This window comes from Anomalospiza imberbis, chromosome 6 (assembly GCF_031753505.1).
Source record: "Anomalospiza imberbis isolate Cuckoo-Finch-1a 21T00152 chromosome 6, ASM3175350v1, whole genome shotgun sequence".
Taxonomy (NCBI): Eukaryota; Metazoa; Chordata; class Aves; order Passeriformes; family Viduidae; genus Anomalospiza; species Anomalospiza imberbis.
The window spans coordinates 33,799,415-33,818,120 of record NC_089686.1 but is presented as its reverse complement, the minus strand read 5'-3'; the positions used below and the strand labels follow the sequence as shown (position 1 = coordinate 33,818,120).

General features: G+C 39.9%; 1 protein-coding gene across 4 annotated transcripts in view; it reads left to right on the top strand.

Annotated features, from left to right (window-relative positions):
- DCAF5 (DDB1 and CUL4 associated factor 5) overlaps window positions 1–12,799 on the top strand; it is a 69,912-nt gene extending 57,113 nt beyond the window's left edge. For all 4 annotated transcript variants that reach the window (XM_068193202.1, XM_068193204.1, XM_068193205.1 and 1 more), the window contains 2 exons: window positions 4,298–4,425; window positions 10,740–12,799. In XM_068193202.1, the coding sequence (XP_068049303.1) occupies window positions 4,298–4,425; window positions 10,740–12,548 (1,937 nt within the window). In that variant the 3' untranslated portion in view covers window positions 12,549–12,799. The remainder of the gene's footprint in view (window positions 1–4,297; window positions 4,426–10,739) is intronic.
- The last annotated feature ends 5,907 nt before the right edge of the window (window positions 12,800–18,706 follow it).

Genomic DNA, 18,706 nt, shown 5'->3' with positions numbered 1-18,706 from the left:
CAACTTAGGAGACATCAATTACTTCAAAACATTGTATTATTTCTTCCTTTGTATGGGAGTCTAGAGAGAGGCCTTGTGTTGCCAAGGTATTCTTGTGAAACATGTACAGGAAACCTGTTTTAAACTGTGCACATTAGATTTAGCTTTTTATAAGTTACTTCTTTAAGCTGGTCAGATATCATAGTAGGATATTATTTAAAGGACTTTTTGAGATTTTGTATTACTCTTCTTTGGGACACTTATTTGCAGGGTATAAATTAAGAGTCATTTTCTTGACATTTCACTTTGAGTATCAAATAAAAACAGACCAAAAAAACCCATTGACCAGCACAGCTAGAACACTAAACCACTATTCAGGACTCTCCAAAAATGGCAATTTTTGGGTAGTATTGCAAAATCAGCTAGAAGATATCCATCTCTTCACTCCAGAGGTTATAAAATTATATACCTTCTAAAATTGGCACAGTCTGCCTCTGAAGACTTGAGGATTTATTTTTTTATATATTATTAATAACAGATATGTAAGCTAATGACTTCTCTATGAACACTGCTTATACATGTTGGAGCTAGCTAAGAATATAAAAGCTGCCATGCTTAAAAGAGGTGCAGAACTCATGCATGCTACTAAATTTAAAAGCAAACAAATAACACCCCCTTCCACTAAAAAAAACCTCAAACCTCAAAAAAAATAAAACCTGAGTGGTTTTAGGATAGCAGAAGTTAATTTTGCTGAAACAATACAAATAAAAATACCATTTCAAGGGGAGACAGCAAAAGGAAATGGAATTTATTACATGGAAAAATAGGAAGATGGCATCAGGAATTTGAGCAGTTTATGGCTAGCCTCCACTTAATCTACAGATGCACTTTTTTTTTGTCAGCAGAGATGAGTAAAGTTAACTCACACTCTGAGATGGCTAAAGGCTGTATGGCTGCAGCTAAGCCTCTGCCGAGAGACCAGGGGGACTCCAGACAAGTCTGGGCACAGGCAGATTTCTGCAGTTACTAAAGTAATTGTAGTGGTTTTGGTGAATGCCTCTCATGCAAAACTACCGCGTTAATATGATGACAGCTGTGGTGGGCTACTATGAAATAGAGGGACTGCTTTCAAGATAAGGATGTAGAGGACTTTGCATTAAGAGCTTACTTAAAGGTGTCACTTAAACACAAAGGAGTTGGTAGACTAAAATTGCATCAAGCAAGGGATTGTCCAAAAATGAGGTTCTGGGGCAGTCTATTATATTTGACACAAAGATTATCAGAGTGTTGCTTGAGTCAATACTTTCTGGTTTAAATTATTAAAGCCTCCCATAACACTGGTAAAAGCTCACTGCTAAGATTTGCACTTCTCCTGGGGCAATTTCATGTAACTGGGCAGTTCTTTTAAGGAGCCTTGTGGCGAAGTTCACCTTCATTTTAAGAGGAGGGAAGTATGTTATATTACTATGCTTTCTGTGAATTTACTGATAGCTGCCTAAAAGGAGTTCAGGGAAGTTCAGTATTAAATCAGAAAGCTTTGGAGTTCCTTCATAGAATTATAAAACCACAGAATCATAGAATGGTTTGGGATGGAAGTGCCCAAAGGCTGGGACACCTTCCATGAGACCAGCTTGCTGAAAGCCTCATCCAACCTGGCCTTGAACATTTCCAGGGATGGGGCAACCACAACTTTTCTGGGCAATCTGTTCCAGTGTCTCATCACCCTCATTTGAAGAAATGCCTTCCTTATATCCAATATATCCCTATACTCTTTCAGCTTAAAACTGTTGCCCCTTCTTCTGTCACTACAGGCCTTGGGAAAAATTGTCTGTCTTTCTTATAAATCCCATTTATTGAAAGGCTGCAATAAGTTCTCCCTGGAGCCTTCTTTTGTCCCAGCTGAACAACCCCAGTTCTCTCAGCTGTTCTTGTAGGAGAGGTGTTCCTTCACTGTGATCATTTTTGTGGCCCTCCTCTGGACCCATTTCAACACCTCCAGATATTTCTTGTGCAGAAGAAGACACTTCTGGCATTAAATTACTCTTCTCACTGTTCTACTAGGAAAATAATCATGGGTTAATTCACACTGCTGACAGTACCACAAAAAGCCAATGAATGACTTAGAAATGCAGCCCAAGATACTGGTATATGGAATCTGTTTCATCTCCATTATAATTCTTTCTTTGCTCATAGTCCCTCTGACTCTTTCATTAGTGACTTGTAGGGCATATTTCTTGTTTTGTACAGAATTCACACAGCTAGTCCATGGATAGTTAAAACTTGTTTTAGACATCACTTACAGGCTTGGAAACATTTCCTAAGTGAACTCTCTCTTCATTCCCTAGGCCCTCTTTCATGGAATATTTGTCTGCTAGGTCAAGGTGTGTAGAGATCTGGTCTTGATGTAAGCATCTACCTTTGGCTTGATAGATACAATTGGACTGACAGCTCTGATTTGTCTGGAAGGAATGCTGTGGGAGTACGGCAGTTTGCCAGCAATTTACCATCAGCCATAAGTGTCTAGCAGGATGAGCAGAATGGAAGGACTTGAGGAAGCTCATAAAATGGAAAAGAAAATCAAAAGAGCTTAATTTGGCATTTAATGAACTTGCTCTCCAGTAAGTTACTTCTTAGCCAAATTTGCTGACAGTGGTGAAATCTTGCTTCAGTGGCTGAAGGCAGAAGGAATCCCTGAATCTTTACAGAAAATACAAATATACCCAAATAGGAGAACTTGATGCAGGTAACTCAGTCTCAGTGCAGTTTCAGTGCGGTGAGCCATGCATTTTGGTCTCTGGAGTTACTTGCCATCACTTTTCCCTTTCTCAGGAACTTTATTTTTCTATCCCAAGGTATAGAAAAATATATCCCAAACTGCCACGAGACAGCAGTTTGGTGTGCAAAAATTGGGCAAAGCAGAACACTTTCCAGGAGCAGTAAAAGATCTGTCTCTGGATTTTTAGGACTTGGATGACACCTTGTTTCTAAATCCTTCTCATGGTTTGTTTTCCATGTTAAACATCAGTCAGTTCTTCAGAGTGCAGTTATAATGAGTGAAAGGGATAGAACACTTTCTAAGAGGAGAGGGGCTCTACACAAGGTCATTAGCTGCAGTTGTTTTCATCTTGTGTAACCTAGCAAAGGGAAGGTGATATGAGAATGTTTTTTTCTTTTTCATTTTTTCCCTTGGCCCTTCTATCTTGCTACACTTCAGTGGTAATGCAAGTTTTTCTTTAGGAAGTGTGAATTACAGGAGAACTCTGACTCTGTTTTAGAACATAAGTTGTTCAACACAGGGCTTAAACCAGCAACTGTTTCAGCTGAAATAGCTCCTGTTGGGGTCAAAGGAAAATAGCAAACATTTTCAACAGGAGGAACATAAAGTTTGTTTAGTGTAAAGATGACTGTTAGTAGCACAGAAGCTAGTGAAATTATTTTAATTTTCTGTAAGGTGTACTTACAACATATTAAGTTTTAAATAGCAAGTTGATTTTCATCTGAAGTGATTGCCAGTTTTTACTTCCCGGCATTTAAAAGTTTTGTTTTCTTTCACTGAAAATGTTACATCATAGCATGTTGATGGACACTTGTTTATTCAAATATACAGCTGTGCTGTCTAACAAATTTGTAGTTTTAACTGTGTGAGTCTATGAATATTAAAAAAAAAATACTGTGTGATAGTTTCTTGCTTTGGTGTATAGACCTAGTAAAAGTCAATGACCAAGCACAAAAGTTAATTGGCTTCAGTTTTGAGTTTTACCACTAGCACAAAAGCATTCCACTTTGGCTAATTCACTGCCTTGTGACAAAGAATGATATAACTCACTGTTCAGATGTGTTATTTCAGGTCCTTCCTATTTATCAGACTAGAGTCAATTGTGACAGTAATAAATTGCTGATTTAAAAAAATAAATTTGAAAAATAGTATTGCTGTTAAAAGCCAACCTCTTAATTTGTCTCTGCTTCAGATTTACAAACTGTCTGTGTCATGCCTTAGGTTTCACTGGTGATTTCATTATGTATGTTGTTCTCATTCGCATATTAGTCATATTAGGTCAAAGACCTTCATTGTTTGTTTAGATGAATCAAAGCAAGCCTCAAAATCCTAATTTGCAGGAAGGATGCTTTTCATCAAACTTGCGGCTTCTCACAGGGACATTGCTCATAAAATTGGAATTCTGCAGCCAACACAGTCCTTAAAATATTGCAAAATAAAGCTGAAAGGCATTGTCCAATATAATAGGACTTTAAATGGCTATGACTGAAAGTAATATGAGGATTTAATTATTCATGTCCACATGTGCTTGTTTTCCCCTAGGTGGCATTGGCAGGGTTGTCAATGGTGCTTTTATGGTACTGAAAGGTCATCGGTCAATTGTAAACCAAGTGCGGTTTAATCCTCACACCTACATGATCTGTTCTTCTGGCGTTGAAAAGATTATAAAGGTAAGATTAGTTATCAGAAAGTGTGTTCTTTCAATCTTTCAGGATGAAATGCTTTGTTTTGCTCAGCATCATTCCGGTCCACACCCACTCTGTCTTCTCTTATTGTTTTATAAAATGTTTTGTCTCGTTTTCTTGGGTGAGTTTGGTTACAGTTCTAATGTGATCTAGAACCTGTGGTACTCTGGTCTAAAACGTAATAAAAGGATCTCCAAAGAGGAGTATTGTTGAACCTTAGCCTAGACTGACCTGGCTGAATAATGCCTCGGAAGGCCTTCTATAATTTTTGTACATATTTGTGCATTGAATCAATTCAACATACATTTTCTGTGACTTCCAGAGGAAGAACTCTTAATACCTTGACAATATCTTTCTGAATCCTTTAACAATTTACAGTACTTTTAGGAAGTTTTTTACCTTTTTCTGTGGAACTGAAAAAGATAAGGAACTTTGTTAGGTTCTGAAATAATCTTTCCTTAAGGAAAGACAGTCAATATTGTGGAAGCAAGGCAAAACCAGTTTAGTTATTTGGTTGGGAAGGCAAAGGATTATGCTGCACTAATGTGATTTGCATTCTGCTGCCATAGATATTTTGCTATAATTTAGGTCAATCAACAATGTGAAAAAAGCCGTAACTACTTAATTTTGAAGTAAGATAAAAAGAACTGCTGTTGATCCTAACTATTTGTTGAATGACTTCATGGAAGTCTTACCTGCATGGGCTATAAATAATGTTGTTAGAATATTGTAAATTATTTTGTCAGGTACAAGTTGATAGGATGAACTTGTCCTGCAAAGGAGCGTTTTAGTGACGTACAACTTATGGACCAGAGCTGACCCAAAATCCTGGGACCATGGCTCAGTGCCCCACTGCATTGCTTGCATTACAGCTACTGTCAGCATTTGGGTTCTGACTGTAGCTCAGCTTTCCTTCTCTTCTGTCTTCCCCTGGCACTTCAGTTCTTTTCTCTTCATCTGTGCTGCCTGCCTGACAGGTTTGATCGCAAATATATTAAATACAGGCTTTGTACAAAAGTGCATTGAACAGTCTTAGCAGCTCACGGATTTTTCAGTTTCCAAGCAGTCAAACTGCCACTGTTTAACAACAGTTTTGCCAGAGGCGGTTGAGGGTTGGTTTTTTTTGTGTGTGTGTTTTTTGGTGTTTTTTTTTGTTGTTGTTTTTTTTGTGTGTTTTTTTTTTGTTTTGTTTTGTTTTGTTTTGGGAACTTGATTCCTGCAGCCTGAATTTTCCCTTTTGGATTCTAGATCTGCTGACCCTTCACCCTATGAATCCTTCCTGCATGAGTGTGCTTAGACTGTTGGATTAGCATTGGTATAAACATCCCCTGTGTTGCTTTTGTGTACTTCTGCTAGGGTTTTGGCAGGACTTTTTTTTTTTTTTTTTTTTTTGCCTAGTGATTAAAAGGTTAGTTTGATTAAGGTTGCAGTCACAGGTTGTGTAACTCTTTCAAAGACACCTCTGCTTGAGCACTTCCTTAGAAGAGAGCTCCTGTTGTGTCACTGTGTGTGCAGTGGAACTTGTGCAGCTGCTTTGAAGGAACTTAATTCCCCAGACATTTCAAGCTAGAAACAAATTAAGGGAAAGGTGTTTAATGTATTAAGTTTAGTGGCCAGCCAGAACTTCTTACCCTTTTGTTGCATGTCCTTTTGTCTCAGTTTGTAATGTGCCTTGTTTGGAGCTCAGGTTGTTTCAGTGCTCATGTCTTGTCTGAGCTGCCTGACTTCACTCTCTAAAGGTGCTGTTTCAGTGCACAGCAGTTTGCAGGTGACTGTACAAAGGTGGTTTCTTCTTCATTCCACCTACTTCTGTGGGTAGATTGGAGACTAGTAACTGCCACTAGCAAAGAGCAAAACAGGAAAAACAGCACCAGCAGTTCTGAGAGGCCATTTATTGCATTAAAAACAGCTGGGAACACCAGTCTTTCCTTTGCATGGCTGTCTTTCCCATATATAAATGCTTGATGTGCTTGCTCAGAAAAATTGAGATGACAGGAGATGGAACCATAAATAAAAATCATAGTTACATTTTTAATGTTTTCTTATTTTATTCCTTTTTGTTTATTTGTTTTAATCACTTTCTTTAAAAGTGTCCTTTTTATTATCCCTCAAGTGTCTTCTAAAACCCTTTCTGGAATTAAATCACAGAAGATAATATCACTGTGGTTGGTTGCAATTGTAGAAACAATTGTAGAGACATGGCGATGTGTTAAAAATGTGGATGCAAGTAGTTTTTTGTCTGAGTTCTTAATTTTTAGAGTAGCTGGCCTAAATTTAGTACTTCAAGAAGGGAGGAACTGATAGCACCACCATCAAGCCATTCAGTAATTCCATGAGCTTCTGCCAACACATTTGCTATTTTTATGCTGATTGCAAATGAGATACAAATTCATCTCAGGCCTAGCCCCACAAAAAAGAGTAATATTCACAAGAATGATTTTGATGTTTGTGGTTATGGTTTTTTTGCTTTAGTTTTATTTTATTGAAAAGCACCCTCAAGAATATAATTCAGTAATTCATTGGTTTAGGGTTTGATTTCTTCTAGGACCAAAAATCAGACCCAACAATCTCATTAACAGAAGACATTCAGAGCCTCGACTCCAGACAGTGTGTGGTGGACACATCAACCCAAATGAATTGTTCATTGCCCTTCATTTACTGAACTTCAGTAAAATTGTATGAAAAAGTGCAGCTGCAAACTAAAATAATCATTTGCATCAAGCATTCACCACAAGGGCTGAAGCAATATTAAACAGAAAAATACCACTTTCCCCTCAGTTAAGTGTGCAAGACATTGGGATGTGCTGGCAGGAAAAGAGATTGCATTGCAGAAGAAATAAATGTGGCATTCCCTCTGATGTGTTGGGCTTAGAGGAGGGCCATGGAGAATTATGCAGTTAGGAGACAGTTCCAGGAAAGACAAAAATAGATTAAATATATAACAATTTTCAGGAAAAAAATCGTATTTGTATTGAAAATGGAATATTGTGTAACAGAGCACAACTGTTGTGGGTCTCATTTGTTTAAAAATCATAAGTGTGTTGGAGATAACAAAGACTATTTGCACATGTTGCTATGGTGACAGATTAATGTCATTGTGACTATCTGCCTCTGCCTAATCAGATAGCCTAAGTGGTTTTAATTATTCTCACGCTACAGGCATAACTACTTTTTTGTTTTAAAATTTGGGGATTTGCCACCCTGGAATACAAGCAATTCAAAGTTGCTGTCAGTAGATATCTACTGAAGTAGAGAACCAGTTTTGTATTCCCGTTTTCTGTTATTGTTCCTGTTTTTATATCTGTACTCAGGTCATCAGTGAGTAATATTCATCTCCTTAATCTTCTGACAGAGAAAGAACTTCTTGATATATTGTTGCTTCAGTGGGTTGATTTGCCAATTTATTTTCTCCAGTTTGATCACGTTATTCCTCAACATGATACCAGTCAGAGGATGAGAAACAGGCAAAGGCATTCCATTTACAAAGAAGCCCATTTCAGATGCCACAGAGAGCACTGGATCAGTTGATACCAGTTTAAAGACTTCCCCGTTCTGCCAAGGATAGATTCTTAGTCTGATTTCTTTCTGTGACTCTGGCAGGCCTTCGCACTCCCTCATAACAAAATATCTAAAATGCAGGGATATCATTCTCCAGAGACAGCTGATCCCGTACAAACAAGGTATTCATCCTGAATTCCCTTGACTTCTCTTTATTACTTACTTCTCTGCGAAGAAATCTCTCTGGGAAGGGAAAAGCCTCACTGTGGACTCTTTGTAGCTATTTTTTCAATATTTTATACTGCTCTGTTTTTTTCTGATGCTTGCAGTGAGAGCAGAAAGATGTGGTAGTGCTATCAAGGAAGTAGACTATCTCTGTACACACTTTATGTACCTTTTTAGATTAATTTCATTACAAACAGACCTTTCTGAGAGGGACTTCAGAGCAGACTATCTCTCCTCCACTTATATTGGTTCATACCAGATCTAAGCATTTTATAATTCTCTTACTTAAAAAATAAGAAAAGGCTTTATAAAACCTAGTGGTCAGTCTAATGCTGCTAAGATTATTTGAGGAAGGGGCACGCCAGCCTGCCTGTCTAAGAACACAGTATGAAGCATTTACAAGAAGTTACATGCTTCTAAAAGAGATCAGATCTGCTTGCTGAAATGCTCAGTAGTGGGACAAAGGCAGAAAAGATCTGAGGTTGTGAGAGAAGGTACTGAACACATGCTGCATAAATCATCAAGAAGGCAGCAACCCAAGAATAGTCTTTTCAACAAGTGGAGTTCTATTTTTCTATTAAAAAAGTGATGTATCCACAAATCAACCATCTCTCTCATGGATTCACTGAGAGAAGGCTCTTTCCTATGTTGTCTTTAGGAAGTAGAGCCTGAGAAACTGAGGATGAAGAGTGATTCTTTCTGTTCTCTTGAATAGTTCAAAAAGGTTAAGTTTAGTTGCTGAAATTCTATACATAGTAGGCTTAGGTTGGGTTTTGTTATCTTCATCCAAACATGATGCTTGTCCTTTGGGCTATGTGTCTGGTAAGTGCAGTGCTGGAACCAAGTATCAGAGAACTGTCTTCATTCTGGTTTCAAGTGCCATATTAAAGAACTGCACTGGGAGACAATTTAGTGAAATATTGCAAATAATAAAAAAGTAATTAAGTACCAATAGAAAATACACCTTGATGTTGAGATCTTCCTAGAAACAGCCTGATTTAACACAATGTAAAATTCCTTTCTCTTTGCTCTGAAAGGCAGCTTGATGATTGTGTATCTGCAGCACTTTAATTTTTGAATAGTGTTTCTTTTATCTATCTAGCCAGATCATATGTGGAAGCTCTGTTAACCATAAATTACAGAGAATGCAAAGTAAAAGCTTTCAAATCTGGGGGATTTCCAGAAAAAACTTTACTTGTTCCTCTTAAATCTGGTTGTTCTGGACAAGTAGTTGCAAGGTAATTTATTTCATTTTGCTTCCATTATTAAAGGTGTAAGGTTTTTTGTACACTATTGAAAATTTCAGTGAATACAGAGTAATTGGCATTCTTATGGGTTTTTCCAATGTTGCTTGTCATGGTAGTATCAGGTTATGTTGCATGTGTTAATTAAGTCCTGATTATGTCATTTATACATGCAAACACTTTTTGTTAGCAGTTTTGTCTGTTTGGAACAAAACTTAATTAATTTCTGTAGGGAAAATTGTTAGATATTTTTTTCCAAATACTATCCCAAAAGTCCAACCTGGTATAGAGAGCTGGCATAGAATTTTTTCCCCTGAGCTTGTTAACATGATAAAACCAAAGCATAGCTGAGATCAGATCTTTTATAAGCAGAACATTAAGGCATTGTTGTAGATAAGATACATTTTGGCTCTGCTTACAGTAAGGCATTGTTCATTCCATTAACCACTGATCCAAAGTGATAGTGGTTGTCCACAGAATGTCATAATCATATTGCCCTCAAATCTCTGAGTAAATCTGAGAAGGGTGAGGACATCCAACTATTATGTTTGCTATGGATTACCAGTTTCTTAGGGATATTGGTGGATCTTCTTTTGGAGCTTTTTTTTTTCCTTTTTCCTCTCCATACCAGGAAAATTGACTGAAGGACAGATAGACAGCATAGTCAAGACTGTTGCTGTTGGTGAAATCAGTACACTTGAAAAGTAGCTTTCAGTAAAACTCTTCAACTTCACCTATTAAAATTGCTGCTGTGTCTTCAGAGGATGTTGGAAGATTTCTTTTCTTTGTAACTGTTTCCTAAAGGGAGTAGTGAAGCTCTACTTTTCACCTCCATGCATTCAGCTCCCTGCCTGCTGATCAGGTGGGATTGACTGCGTAGCTGGATGAAATGCTACTCTACACCACTAGCACCAGCAACTCTAGTTTCCTGGGAAACAAGTGCCTTCATTAGTGCTAAGACTGTATTGTAGGCAACAAACTATTCTTACTGTTAGTGAGTAAGCATTCCTTATTACATAAAAATAGAGCCCTGCAATTTGGGAGAAATTATCACACAATGAATTACCAAAATGATGGATAATTTGCAGTGTGAGAGCTTTTACATTCTGTATGGGTGAAGTAAATGCAGAAAAAACACATTTGTGAAGGGGAAGAAAAAAATCCCACAGCTCTGTAATACTGGTAAGTATGGTACTGAGGGGTAAAAATTAATAAAAACAATCTGCAACCTGCAGCTATTCTGGGTATTTGAGCTACTGTTCCATTTCAAATGCTTATAATAGTTTATTAATTCAAAGATATTTGTTTGGTTTTTTTTATTTTCTGTTACAGATCTGGAGTCCCTACAAGCAGCCTGACTGCACAGGGGACTTGGATGGTAGAATTGAGGATGATTCGCGTTGCCTCTACACTCATGAAGAGTACATCAGTCTTGTGTTGAACAGTGGTAGTGGTTTGTCCCACGATTATGCCAACCAATCAGTCCAGGAAGATCCACGGATGATGGCCTTTTTTGACTCTCTGGTGCGCCGGGAGATTGAGGGCTGGAGTTCTGATTCAGACAGTGACCTCAGTGAGAGCACAATCCTGCAGCTCCATGCAGGAGTTAGTGAACGCTCCGCTTACAGCGAGTCAGAGTCCTCCGCCTCTTTGCATCACTCCCCACCACACGTGGCTGAAGAGTCTGATGAAACTGCCTATAACTTAAGGGCCTTAAGATCAACTGCATCTCCCTCAGCCAGAGAAGATGTGGCTTCCCGTCAGCAGAGGCTCTCTGCACTGAGAAAGTATCAGGACAAACGTCTCCTGGCCCTTTCCAATGAGTCTGACTCTGATGACAATACCTGTGAGGCAGAACTAGATACAGACCTTTTCCCACGGCCACCATCTCCGAGTCCTGAGGAGAATGAATCCAGCAGCTCCAGCAGCAGCAGCAGTACAGAAGATGAAGAGGAGCTGAATGAAAGACGCACATCGATGAGGCAACGCAATGCACTGAGGCGCCGACAGAAGGTACAAAAGGAGGAAAGGACTAGCACTAACACAGAGAATGTAACCTCTTACATAGGTGAGGACATATATGATTATCCCCAGATCAAAGTAGATGATCTTTCTTCCTCTCCAGCTTCTTCACCAGAAAGGAGTTCGGCCAACAAAGAAGTTCTTAAAGAACGGATGTCCCCTTGTTCAGACAGTGAATCAGTGGAGAGAAAGATTTACAAAGCTTACAAATGGCTCCATTATTCTTACATATCATATTCAGCTAGTAAAGATGGTGAAACCTCCAGAGGAGATGGAGAAAATGATGAAGGGAAACCAGGAACCAGTGGAAGGCACAGTGTAACATGCTCACTAACTAAGGAAGATGCTAGGAACTTAAGTTCAGTAGTTCCTCAGGGTTCCTCAGCTCTTTCTGCTGAAAACCACAACAGAGAAAATTTAAAAGAATGTGGTGGGATAGAAAGTTCTAGTAATGGTCAAGCTCACGAATGTGACAATCAGCGGCGGATGGAGGGTCAAGAAAGCACATTGGAAGACATGAGCAGTGGAGGTCTAGAGCATTCTTTTGAGACTAAAAAGCTCAATGGAAAAGCTAACTGCAAAGGGCTAAATAGCTGTACCGAAGAACCTTGCATTCAGACCACAGGACTTGTGGAACAGAAAAATAGTCAGAACTGTCAACCAGCTCCAAGCCATCACTCACTGGTCTCTCCATTCTCCGCTGTTGCCATCTGTAGCATGTCAGGTCACTGCTCCAGAAACCAGACTGATGGCAGTGAGGAGAGGAGCTTCGATCCCTCCTGCGTTAACCACAATAATGGCCACTTGCATCTTCACCCTTCATGCTTCAACAATGGACAGAGTTTTGGAGAGCAGGAGTCTGTGACGCAAGGACTACAGGTGCACTCAAATGCTGATAATGGCAACCTTGTACAGGTGGGTGTGACCTTGCACAGAGACTGCTGCCTGTCTGAAATGGACTCCAACAGCTACAATGTGAGCACAAGAGAGGATTCTGCTGACCTGCATCCTGTGGGCAGTGAGAGCACTCAGTCTCTTGGAGGACTGAAAAGACACAGAGCGGAGTTGGAAGATGCAGATTCAGAGAGTTCATCCTTAGAAAAGAAGTTAAAAACATGATAAATGCATATGTCTGTCGTAGTGTGCACTCTCTCAGAAAGAAAAGGAAAAAGAAAGTATTAAAGGCACATAGAGCTTGGGTCTGAAACATTGCGTTTGATTCTCCATTCCATTCTTCAGTGGGTCTGTTTTAGATTGCCAGTGGTTCATGCTGTATAAAAATCCAACTTGCTCCTTAATGAGACTGAGTCTAGTGTACCATACAAGGTTCTGTTCAAAGTAAATCCTTATTAAGATGGTTGACTGAATAATTCTTGTGTGAACATGTGTCATTTGTTCAGCCAGCCAACCAGGATAACTCTTTAAAAGTTTAATTGTTCTTCTGAAGAGGAAGTTTTCCATACTGACACTACATATTGCAGGCTGAAGAATGGTGGAATTAGATCACACAGGGTGTGTTTCTTATTGAGGAAAACAGGGAAGAAGTGTTTCTGGGCCCTTTATTCTGCTTCAGAAAGTAAAGAAATGCAGCCATTAGGGAGGATATTTTCAGAACTGATGGTATCTTCAGAGATGATACTTCATAAACACTTACTTCTGATACAGTTCAGTGACATTATTTTTATGCCAACAGAAAAGCTATAGGAAATGAGCCTCTTTCCAAAATCAACTTTAGACTGTTCCCATGGTGACATTCAATTCTGTGGGATTTTTTTAAAGAAAAGAGCTGAATAACACAGTGTCATCACTATATAGAAGTATGATTGTTGGCAAGAGGCAGGTATTATGCTGTAGACCTCATTCTGACCAAGGGCTTTTAAAAATAAGGCATTGAAACATGCCTTTCTGTGATCTTAACACATAGACATTCATTATTATTATTATTATTATTATTATTATTATTGTGGTTCTGGGTGTTGGTATTTATCTTGGTTGTGCCCACCCTTCCCCCATGTTCTTACTTTTGGGAAGCAGTAGGCCAAACAGAAAATAGCTGAAGTATGGATAATGTAACTGATTCATGTTAACAGCAACATTTGATAAAATCTGAAAAATTCTTTTTTAGCAGTTTTAGCAGCCCAAAACTGGTTGGGATTGCAGATCAGGGTTGGTTTTCCACCACTGTGCTGCTAATATTTGAAACTGGAGATGGGTGGATGTATTCAGCAGAGTTCTGCATGTAAGGGAGAGCTTCAGAGAACTGTCCCCACATGTGGGGAGCCTGGGTCTTCAAGTCTGGCAATCAGAACTTGCACAAGAGCACAGCTCTTGCTGCCAAGAACTGGAGTACTCTGTGTTGGACAGAGTTGTTTCTGCCAGGGCACTGCTGAGTGGAGTATCTGGTGAGTCATCTCAGTTCTGGCTTGCTGGGATTGGTGGAATTGCTCTTGCTTCCCTAGCAACAAGGTAAGAGGAGTCACTGTGTGAAGGGAAAACAAACCATCTATAAAGGACACAAAACCTACATCTATGTGCAACAGAGGAAGAGACTTCTTTGGACCCCACTAATTTTCAAAGGATTTCAAGCCCAATACTGAGGAAAGGTTAGTTTATTTTAAGGAATTAGAAATTTTTGCTTTCAATACAACTCTAGCAGTACATTGCTGTAGAGCAGTGGCCTCAGAATAATTATTTCATATCCATAACTCTCTGATACTTTAGGAAAGTAGGAAAAAGCCCTGTTAAAACAGGATGAAAGTGAAGGAGCACTTCAGAAGGGATGTGGTGAGAGGTAGGTGTGGGAGGGAGAGTGAAGAACACGACCTGAAATGTCTTACAACTACTCTAAGTAGTCTGCCATAGGCTGTCTGCCCACACTGGGTCTGCTTTTCTAGGTGAGAAAGGTGAAGGGGTGTTTTTAAACACAGACAAAAGTGGCAATAAGAGCAAGCTCTGATACATTGTTACCTTACTGAAAAAAATGTTCTGTACTTACCTATATTGTACATCCCTATAAAAAACACCATAGGAGTGTTTTCATTAGCTGTATAAACATCTTATTGTAAATTGTGGGTTTTAGCCAAGATCTTGAAGTTGCTGAGTCAAAACTTCATTATGTTTTAAAAGTTCTTTACATTGGAAAATTTTCTCATCTCATGCTCTTCTAGTGAATGAGCATCTCTACTCTTCTTTGACATGGTCATCTTTTCCTGGTGCTTTCCCAAATGCCTGGTGGTCTCACTTTTTGTTTCTTTTTTTTTGTTTTAAAAAGCAGAATAAAAGCTCCTGGACTTGGTGTTACAGAATCTGTAAGGTTGGAAGAGACCATTGGAGGTCATCTAATCCAACCTCCCTGCTCCTGTACAGGCTCTGGGCTTAAAGGATTGCTGTGGTTTCCCCAGAGACAACCTCCCATGCTGTCTGCATTCTTGTTATTTCTAGTTTCTGTCAGGCAGGTGGAGGAAGGCAAGCTGCAGCCTTAGCCTTTTGTTCACAGGAAATTTCAGTGCACACAAGAACTGCAGCTTCTGAAGCAGTGCGTTCACCTCCTCACATAAATAAACGTTATCAGCATTAGGCAGCTCCATTATGTGGTAAAGAGCCCCAAAAAAGCAACCCAGGAGGCAGTAGCATGTTCCTTTCTGGTAGCCACCACTGAGAAGAGTTGCTCTGTGCAGGTTGCTTCACTGTCATTGACCCTGTGTATTTGCTGTCCCCCCCTACCCTGGGTTGCTCGTCCTGCTGTGTGCCTACAGTTTCCATCTGCGTTTTGCTGTGTGCTTGGAATTGTCACTCCCTACTTCTGGTGAAAGAGTAAACTGTTCGGTGGAAAATCTTACTAATTTATCGGAAGAGATTTTACCTTTGCTAATAATCTGCCATGTACTTAAAACCAAAAAGGTTGTGTAAATATTGAACTACCCTGTTAGTCACTATTTGCTTACCATGCAGCTTATTGTGGCAGGAAATTTGCTAGGCCACCTTCTACAGTTCATGTCCAGAGAACCTTATCAGTGGGAAAGAAAAACCCTCCCTTACATCTCCCCAGAATATGTTAGAGAAATACTGATTTTGTAAATGAAGTTCTTTCTTATATTTCTACAAGGTCATGGACTGTATTTGCTTATTTCAACTTTCTCTGTTTAAAGAGAGAGTCAAAGCTGATTCTTCCTGTGAAGAGCAAGCATGAGGTTTGTCTGGCCTGGGACATTATCTGCTTGTAGAGATGCAGGAGGATATGAGATCTATCAACCAAAATTCATCTGAGGTTTTTCCAGCTCTCCAGTAAACATTTTACCAAAGCTGGTGAGTCTTCTCCCAGGTGAGTGGCTCAATGGAGATGACACTTTGCTGTTTAGAAGAAGCTCTCACATACTAAGCATGAGCAGAAAGACACAGCTGCCTCGAGAAGGCAAGAGCACAGGTTTTTACCAGTTGCTTGCAGAAAATTCTGAAATCCAGCCTGTTTCAGCTGGAGTAATAAATGGGAAGGACAACTTATTTCAGAATGTTTCCTCCAAAATCTGCAGTGGATTTTTTCCTGCCAAGTTTCATAATAGAATAAATAACGGAAACCCGATCCTAATCTCTGCTTATAACCTATGTCACTTGGTAGCTGGCAAATTACTATTCCTCAAACATATATAGAAGATAAATCTGATTAGGTCCACTTCCGAGGTCTCGTACTTGCCTGCATTGTCACATCCTCGTGAACACGTAGAGGTCTCTTGCTCACTGTGGCCATCACAAGCTGATGTGGCCTGATATTACTGAAGTCTTAGGCTGCTTTCGTTTGCAGTTAATTTATTTTGCTGTTTGTGGAAGAGAGTAAGACCAGATTGTTGTTATTACCCCATTGAGTTAAAATGCTCTGTATTAGTGAGTTTTCATCTCCTTTTTACAGGCACTTGTACTGGCAGAGATACCCTGTACACCTGATGCTGTCTCTCATTTTAAGTTACTCAGATTGTCTGTGTGTCTTTGTCAGACCTGGGAAACTCAGGGCTGTGCTGCAGGATCTTGAGAGTACCAGAGAAATGCAAATGGCTGCAACAGCTGAATCACTATGTGCACATGCACATAGTTTTCCAGGAATTCTTCAATAAACTAATCCTAGCACATACATAATTTATAAAACACATCAGCACACTGCTGCAGCTGTGTCAGGATGCACTAATTAGCCCAGCTAGTGCTCTACTCTTATGAACAAGAATTCTGTTTCAAGCATCTGAGAAAATGGCAATTCTCTAAGAGGAAAAAAAGAGAAAAAAAAACCCACCCCCACCACCCCTCTCTCAATAAAAAAACCCAAACCAATATCCCACTGGTTATGGGAGGCTCCAAGTTTGCCAAAGTTTTCTTCGGTGGTTGTGCAGATGAAAAGCAGAGAAATCCCAGACATCAGTGTGTTCTGTGATCAGAGGAAATAATTTGAATTTGATGCTTCTACTTCGCCTGGTTGAAGTCAAGGACTTGAACTTGGGCCTCCTACCTTTTACTTGAGCATCCAAAGCATCAGCCTACTGCGTTATTCAGGATGAACTGCATTGTTCATCTTTTGTCTGAAATGCAAAGGGAAAAGGAAATAGAAACAGTTCCTTTCACAAATACCTGGAGCAGAGCCTTCAGCCCAGCCCTGCTGGTTTATGGTTTGGTGAGAAAATGCTGGAGGACGTTTTCTCCCTTCTCCACCTTGTGTGATCTCTGTTCCAGAGAGCAGATGGAGATGCTGACACAGCTCTGTATGCTTACCATTGTCTTGAATGTGGGAGAATGGTCCTTTCCAAATGGGGTGGTGTGGGTATGATTTTTTTATATTATTATTTTGTTGTAGACACATAATACCTACCTCCTGAGTTGACTGGCCAAGTCAGTGAGCTATTTGTTCTGGGATATGGCTGAGCAAGCTCAGCTTCTCTGTCTCAGGGATATTTTCCCATTAAGTTCTAGTCTTGCATGGTCTCAGCAGCAGCTCTGGCGTTGCTTTGCAGATGCAGGTTGGCACTGTTGCAGCTTTCAGAGCTGATCAGAGTTGTGCCTTTGCTGAAGCTGCCGTTTGCACTCTGGCTGCTTGGAGCTATGTGGTGCAAATGAGTAAAAATGCTCCTATAAGCACACAAAATATGCCTGTATTTGAAGTTTTGAAGGGGGAGCAGGTCCATCGCAGCCGGACGATGCCTCTGGCTATGTCTAGTACTTTTGCAATTGCATGCTACAGGAGTTGCAGGTTTCCAGGTGTAATGTAGTCCCAGGACTGTATTTTACTTCACAAACCACAGCTTCTTATTAGCAGCATTAACAGCTCCTAGGTACCTCCAGGGCTCACCTTCTGGTCATCCCTAAATGGTTAAACCACATGATCTTTGGGAAGATCTTACATGTCAGTGTCCTGCTTCCAGAACAAAGACTGAAACAAAAGTTGCTTCAAGGGAAGCCTAATGCATATTTTCAAAGAGCTTTGGCTTTAGTTCAGCATTCAATGTTAAGTACTCATGAGATACATTTTGAACGCTTTAAAATGTGGCTGTGTGGCAGAAAAGGAAACAGCATGAGCTTCAGAACCGAATTCTGTCAGGAAATAGGAAAGGAGTTGAAATATATTTAAAAACAAAACAAACAAGCCCCTCATACCCAATTCGATTTTGAATAGAAGTTCATTGTCTGCTTCAAAGAGTGACTTCTAAACACCTCAGCAATAAGTTAAAAGAATTGACTTCTCACTCTTGAGCTTGACAGCTCAAACCTACTGATCTGAAGAAGCCAAAAAGCCACAGCCAGGCCTCACATCTCTCTCTTGACAGGCCTGCCACATGTTGTTGCCCAGTCGGGGTCACTCTTCCATGGGCAGCCAGCATGGCTACCCCATGTCAGCAGCAAGGCTACCCCAGGTTCTGACCGGCTGATTCTGTCTTGTTTTTTCTGCAGCTGTCTGGTTTAGATTCATATTGCCTGCGACGTGCTGAAGAAAACCCAAAGTGTTTTCCTCTAAGGACCTTAGTTGATGTCTGCCTTTGGATCTTGGAGGGAAGGTCTGAGGCTACATTTCAGGGTGATCTTTATGCAGCCTATTAAAATGAGGAAAATAAATGCATCCTTGCAGGAGGAACAGAGGAGTACAAGACGTGAGCCTCCTCTGACTCACTCTTTCCCTTCTGCAGATTTCTACGTCTCCTCCACGAGTCTTGTACATTTTTGTTGTCTCTAGGACCTAGAAAGACTTCCAATGTTGGGTAGCTAGAAAGCAAAAATGAAACTTCATATCTCTGCTTCAGTGACAC